This window comes from Dromaius novaehollandiae, chromosome Z (assembly GCF_036370855.1).
Source record: "Dromaius novaehollandiae isolate bDroNov1 chromosome Z, bDroNov1.hap1, whole genome shotgun sequence".
Classification (NCBI taxonomy): Eukaryota; Metazoa; Chordata; class Aves; order Casuariiformes; family Dromaiidae; genus Dromaius; species Dromaius novaehollandiae.
This window is the reverse complement of record NC_088132.1, coordinates 71,699,317-71,706,091: the sequence shown is the minus strand read 5'-3', so window position 1 is coordinate 71,706,091 and position 6,775 is coordinate 71,699,317. Positions and strand designations below refer to the sequence as shown.

The following is a 6,775-nucleotide window of genomic DNA, read 5'->3' as shown; positions in this document are numbered from 1 at the left end:
ATGCCCCGCCGCCGCCGCGCCGGCCCCCGGCCCGCGGGGGCGGATATAACCGCGCGGCGGGGCCGGGCTCGGCGCCAGCCGCGCGGACCCGCCGAGCCGGAGGGAGCCGGAGCCGGAGCCGCCGCCGCCGCCGGAGCCGCCCGGCAGCGCGCCCCGCTCCGGGGCTCGGGGCTCGGGGCGCCGCGGAGCCGCGGAGCCACCGCCCGCCCCGGCGCGGGATGGCGGAGCCCTGCGAGCCCGGTCCCTGCTCGCCGGCCGCCGGCGCCAAGGCGGGAGCGGACGGCGACCTCTGGGACATGTCGCTGAGTTTCCTGGAGGGCGCCCCGGCGGGCAACCGGAGCAACGTGTCCTTCCTGCAGCTCCTCCGCAACATCAACCTGGAGCGAGCCGACGGGATGCAGGGGGACAGCTCCGACGTGGTGCGGATCGTCATCTCCCTGGTGTACTCCGTGGTGTGCGCCCTGGGGCTGGTGGGCAACCTGCTGGTGCTCTACCTGATGAAAAGCAAGCAAGGCTGGAGAAAGTCCTCCATCAACCTCTTTGTGACCAGCCTGGCAGTGACTGACTTCCAGTTTGTGCTGACCTTGCCCTTCTGGGCAGTGGAGAACGCACTGGACTTCAACTGGCTCTTCGGCAAGGCCATGTGCAAGATAGTCTCCTATGTGACGGCCATGAACATGTATGCCAGTGTCTTCTTCCTCACCGCCATGAGTGTGGCTCGCTACCGCTCTGTGGCTTCAGCCTTGAAGAACCAGCGGCGAGGTGACCCGCTGGGCGGCTGCTGCTCAGCCAAGTGGCTTTGCGCACTCATCTGGGTGTCAGCTATCCTGGCTTCCCTGCCCCATGCCATTTTTTCCACCACTGCCACCGTCTTTGATGACGTGCTCTGCCTTTTGAAGTTCCCCGAGGGCCGCGGCAGCAATGCCCAGTTCTGGCTGGGGCTGTACCACATCCAGAAGGTGCTGCTGGGCTTCGTGGTGCCGCTGGCCATCATCAGCCTGTGCTACTTGCTCCTGGTGCGTTTCATCAGCGACAAGCATGTCGGCAGCACCTGCAGTGGCCCCAGCACCAAGCGCCGCTCCAAGGTGACCAAGTCAGTGTCCATCGTGGTGTTGTCTTTCTTCTTGTGCTGGCTGCCCAACCAAGCGCTCACGCTGTGGGGCGTCCTCATCAAACTCAACGTGGTACACTTCAGCACCGAGTACTTCCTCTCCCAAGTGTACCTCTTCCCCATCAGCGTGTGCCTGGCGCACTCCAACAGCTGCCTCAACCCCATCCTCTACTGCCTCATGCGCCGGGAGTTTCGCAAGGCACTGAAGAGCCTCCTCTGGAGGATCACCTCGCCCTCCCTCACCACCATGCGCCCTTTCACTGACACCACCAAGCCTGAGCAGGAGGAGCAGGCCCTGCACGCCTTGGTGCCCGTCCACCCCGTCACTGCTTCCTTGCCCGCTGCTGCTGTCCAGCCCGAGCTGGCCTACTACCCGCCGGGGGTGGTGGTGTACAGCGGCCGCTACGACATGCTGCCCACCGGCTCCTCTGAGCAGCGCTGCTGAGAGCGGCAGCGGGCACTGGGGGTGGGACTGGGGGGGGTGTCTGTGAAGGATGTGGCCCTGGGACATTGAGTGCTTGGAGGGACAAGTGGAGGGAGGAACATAGGTAAAGGAGGACTTCTGGGTGGGAGATGCTCTTCAGGGATTGTGTCTGCTCTCAGAGGCTTGTGAATGAAAACTGTCCTCTTGAAAGTGTCTAGAGAACAAGAGTAGGAGATGGTTGTGGTGCCCATGGGATAGGGGTGTCTCTAGAAGATGATCTTGAGCACTTGTACTTGTCCCAGGGAAGAGGAACGGGGAGGGTGATGGGCCCAAGCTGCTGGCTCCAGGAAGGATGCAGGATGTGCAGGGCACCGTGGGAAGAAAGCGGCTGAGACTGGGAAGTCTCGGCTGTGTCCCCCCCCTGCGCTCCAGCCTGGGGCTGCAGGCAGCGAGGGGCCAGCAGCCCCCTGAGGGTGCGCGTGTGTTTTTGGGAGAGGGAGCTGGGTTCTTTCTCCCTGCCGCAGGGTGGCCCAGCAAGCGCTGCCAGCCTGGCTGTGGTCACTGCTCCCTGGGCTCCAGCGAGGACAGGGACGGGGCAGCCCGTGTCCCGCTGCACACCTGCCCCGATGGGAGCAGCCAGGACAAGTGGGTCTGAGTCTCCTGCTTGCTCAGGTTTGGCCACTTTGCCCTCTCTTAGGGCGCCAGGAAAGTGCTGCCGGCCTTTGGCAGAGCAAGAGAGGGGCCGGGGAGCACTCTGCTCCCTGTCCGCCCCTTCTGCTTTGCAGCTTCCCCCATCCCCATTTGCAGGATACTGAGCAAACCAGACAGCCAAGGAGAAACCCGAGGATGGGAATTTCAGCTGCGTGGAGAGGTGTTGCTTTGCCTGGGTTGGGAGGGGAAGGTATGAGCCCCCCGGCATCATGGTCCCCAGCCTCCTCCCTGGCTGCAGAGGGGAAACCCACGACCCAAACCGTGTGCGGCAAAGCAGGTGTCTCCACTGGGGCGCTGAAGTGGCAGGGTTTCTTCTTGCTGTGCTTCAGACTGGTAATTCACCCCAGGTAATCAGCACAACTGTAAATAAAAAAGGGGGATAGGGGGGTGGGGGAAAGCAGCCACTTCAAATTATTTGCTCCAAGATACTTCTGGGCTCAGCTAAAACTGAGCCACGAAGGTTTGTGTTCTGCAAAAACGCTTGTAAAGGGTCTGCATTGATGCTTGCTCAATTAATGCAAGTTCAAACCCTCTGGTGTGAGCAGCCTCAGAGCCTGCAGGTCGCTGCTCTCATGCGCAGGAGAAGGGCAGGGACAGAGGATTGTCCCGTTGACTGTTCCAAAGAAAAAAATGGGGAAATAATTTGGGGTTGATCTGAAGTGAGCTTTTAACGGCATGAAAAAAAGTATCGTTTCAAGCTGTGAAAATTCTTATGGCAAGGCTATATATTTCTTTTTAAAATGTTTTTAAAAAATTAAGACACTAACATTAATTGTTAAATTATTAACTTTAATTTTAAATGGAAAGGTCAAAAATACTTCCTTTAAAAGATGCAGAAATTGAACAGTTCTGGTTTTCCTGCCAAAATGCAAGTTCTTTAATACCTCAAAACTGCATGTGGGATGAATATATGAACACAGCATTTGTAACCTCTCTCTATTCCCTCCCCTCCCTGCTCCCGCAGCGGAATTCCAACATTTGTCCAACTCTGCTAAGAAACCTTTCTGCAGAGGGCTGTTTGCCACCTCTAAATACAGATACAGAGCAAGCTTGCTATTTCTGTCCAGGCAAAATTGCACTGCTATTAGTGGCAATTATGCTTTGCAGACTCCTTTAGGTTTACTGCACATCAGTAATTGCTGTTGTAGAATTCAGGTTTGGGGTGGAAGCAGCAGGCTCTGCTGCTTGCAACGAGAAGCCGCTGTTTCTTTCTCAAGGCAGCAAAGACTTTCACCACAGCCTTGGGTGTTTGCTACCTGGGAAGGTGCTGCGGTTTTGCAAGGTGTCTGGAGAAGAACCACCGAAGTGAGCTGGCAGCTGATGGACCTATTTGTACAAATGCAAAGACTCTGAAAATCATTGTGTGAAGATGTATCCACAGAAGAACTTGGGGACCTAAGCACTGTACAACTGCCCCTCTAGGTTCCTAAATCCTGAGCAGCTGCTGACTGAGATCTGTAGGTACTTTAAAGTTTTGTTGGTTTTTTTTTTTCCAGTAAAATTTCTTGTGCCTAGAAGTCTGCTCCTGAGCATGCCTGACTCTGTTTAAGTCTGTAGCGTCCTCCTTGTGTGTGTTTCCCCGTGATCCCTCCGGCAGGGCTGGCTGCAGGGCGTACCCCAAGTGAGGGAGGCAGCCTTGCACCCCGACACACGAGCACCCCCTATCCGGCCCTGCTGTTAGGAGGGGCTGTAAACTTAGTTAATCCCCCCCTACCCCCTTGCAGCCGTGTCTAACTACTCTTCGCTGTCCTGCCTTCAACGCATGTGCAGCCTGTGCTCTCTTCCCTTTTCAAACGCTACATCGGTGGTCCGAGCTCTTGCTCACAACCTGGGAGACTAAACTTTCCCCCTTCCACATCCCTGGGGAATCACTGAACCTCCGGGCTACCATGTCTTTCCAGACTGCAGACTGGCTCAAATCCTTTGGCTTGAAATTGTTTCATGTTGCATGCGTCGCTCACCATTGCTGGGTCAGGAAGGGAAAGAAAACCACTGAACACTACTTTGCAGCCTAGTAGTTAAAGTGTGGGCCCAGGAGAGAAAGTACCAGGATGTTTTTCCTTGTACAAGTAAATTGCTATAAAATGTAGAAGCATAAATTGGATCCAGGTCTGGATTCTAGGTTTCCTGCTTCCCAGGACAATGATTAACCACCTGCCTGTATAACCGGACTGTAAAACACCTGACTTGTTTTGGTCCCAGGCCCTGGCTCAGTTAATATTTCAATGCACCACACAATGTGGGATGGCTTTCACAGCCTGAGAGCTTTTCAGCCCTGTAAATCTAACAGCCTAATGTGTCAAAGGATTTGTAAGGGATGCATCTGGGTCTTATACGTTCTGGGAGAAAGCCCTAATGCTTGTGCTAACAGATAAATGACAACTGCATGGTTGTCATTATGCAAGAGCAAGAGACCATGAACACCTATCTCCAGAACCCAGACAGACCTAAATTAAGGAGCAAGGATGGATCTTAAGACCAAATTCATTTCTTAGTGTTTGCTCTTGACCATTGTTTCTGCTTGGCTTGCCTGATACTTAATTCCTATCCTCAGATGCTCACATGGTCTCGTGCATTTCATTAAAAAGTTTCTGGGTGTCTAAATCACAGCCTGAATCTCATTGGACAGCAAATTGCCTAAAGGATATTCTCTGCAGCATTCAGCATAACGAAGTCTATGTCCTTTTGTGGATATCAATCGACACATAATTTTAAGTGAGCAACACAACAGTATAAAACAGATGGTACTCAGAACAACCCATGGTTAGCTCAGAACACCAGCAACATACCGTGACCAAAGGAAGCCCCAGATATCTGATCACTAAAGGTATAAAAACCTTACACATGGCAAGTCACCCCAAAGGGCAGGAAACTATCCTGCATGTGTAGAGAGGGGCTGGGATCTGGACTTCGAGGGCCACTCTGTCTTAAGCCACTGATCCACCAGATCTAGGTCATAGATCTGCCCTTTGAAGGAGACACAACCCATCCACAACTGGTCAAATGCTGGTTTATGCCTGACCTGCAGTTGAGGCTGTGCAGCTGGTCTGTGTGTGTTCAGCACCGCTCTGGCTGCGCATGCGCAGGGATCATGCACGCGTGGGGCTTTTGCGTCATGTGTGCAGCGAGTCCCAGCTCTCGCCGTGTGAAACCCAGGCCCCGTGTCGCAGAGGCAGTGGGACCAGCCTGTGCATTGCATGCCGGGGCTGCCTCCCTGCAGGTGCACACCTGCCTGGCATGTGGCTGGAGCAGAGGGTCGTCCCAGCTCCAGCTTTGAGGTTACACAGAAACAACAACAAATCCTAGCAAGTATCAGGGGCGGGGGGGTGGAAGTCCTAAGCAATTAATACAACACTTTCCAAAAATACTCCTGTCTCGTCCAAGTGTTCATGTTTTCATTTGTAACCATCGCCTTTTCAACAACTAAAATAAACACTGCTGAAGGACTGAAAACAATATTTGCAGAGTTCTTAAGGGATTTTCGTGACCTGCCTTGTTCTGTCGGGGATTCCTCTTGCGGTGCTGGTAGCGAGGTCCAAATTGCGAAGGAAGGACAGGAACCCAGCGGTGCAGACTGACCTCTAGTGACAACCTGGAGGAACCTTCGCAGCCGCGATAGGCGCCAGCTTCACTCTGGGTGCCTAAGGACTTTTAAATATTTACCTCCAAGTAACTAACCAAACTCTTAATGTGATAACAGCCTCCAGTTACATTTCCAGGTTGTCCCTGGAAATAGCTCTTCAGTGGAAAAATTAGTTGACTTTCTCTTTGAATTATTTTGGCACTCACTTTATCAGGAAAAAAAAATCCAGTACTCTTCATTCCCTTTCACTACTTTCTGCTTTATACTTTGATTAGTCAGTTGGGTGCCTATACAGAAAACTCTGACCTAATAGGTGTCCATGAGCTTGAACAGGGATATATAGTTCAAGGATGCTAGATTGGAAGCTTGGCTCTGTAGTTTTTAGTAAGGGTTACTTCTCTTGTGCTTCAGAAGAGAATTCTGATTAATCTATTCAGAGGGAGCTATTGAAAATATCTTTTTATCACAATCATTCAGTTATAAGAGTTTCTTCCAGTAACATTTCTCTGCATCAGTCAGTGCAGTAGCTGTTGAGACAAGGTCTCCAGGAAAAGGCTGCGCAGTCAGTTAACTCATTCCTTTGCCAAAGTGTAGTTGGTAACACGCTGTAAACATGTTCCCAAATTGCACAGAGTTATTTTCCTTACAATAGGCTCTTTCTGATCCATATGAATTTTCACATCTATGCAGGTTTCTCAGCCTGTATTCATGAGCTGCCTCAGAGTCATTCCCAAAAGCTTAACTATAAAATACAGACTCTTACAGGATGCCAGAGCAAATTGGGCAAAACACTAGCTGGAGATAGAAACCATTTATTTAGTTGTGCAAGTTTTTTTCGAACCTTGACTTATCTGTGTAGGGAGTGCTAATAGAAAGTTAAGGTGACCTGCTGCAGGCTATTCACTGTGGGAAATAATAAAATAAAGGCAGCTCACTCAAATATCCT

The 6,775-nt window shown here is 52.3% G+C and overlaps 1 protein-coding gene across 1 annotated transcript; it reads left to right on the top strand.

Moving 5' to 3' along the window:
- On the top strand, positions 1 to 3,763 carry LOC112982193 (relaxin-3 receptor 1). Its single transcript, XM_026098393.2, has one exon. The coding sequence runs from the start codon at positions 219 to 221 to the stop codon at positions 1,554 to 1,556; it is 1,338 nt and encodes a 445-aa protein (XP_025954178.2). The 5' UTR covers positions 1 to 218; the 3' UTR covers positions 1,557 to 3,763.
- Positions 3,764 to 6,775: the final 3,012 nt, after the last annotated feature.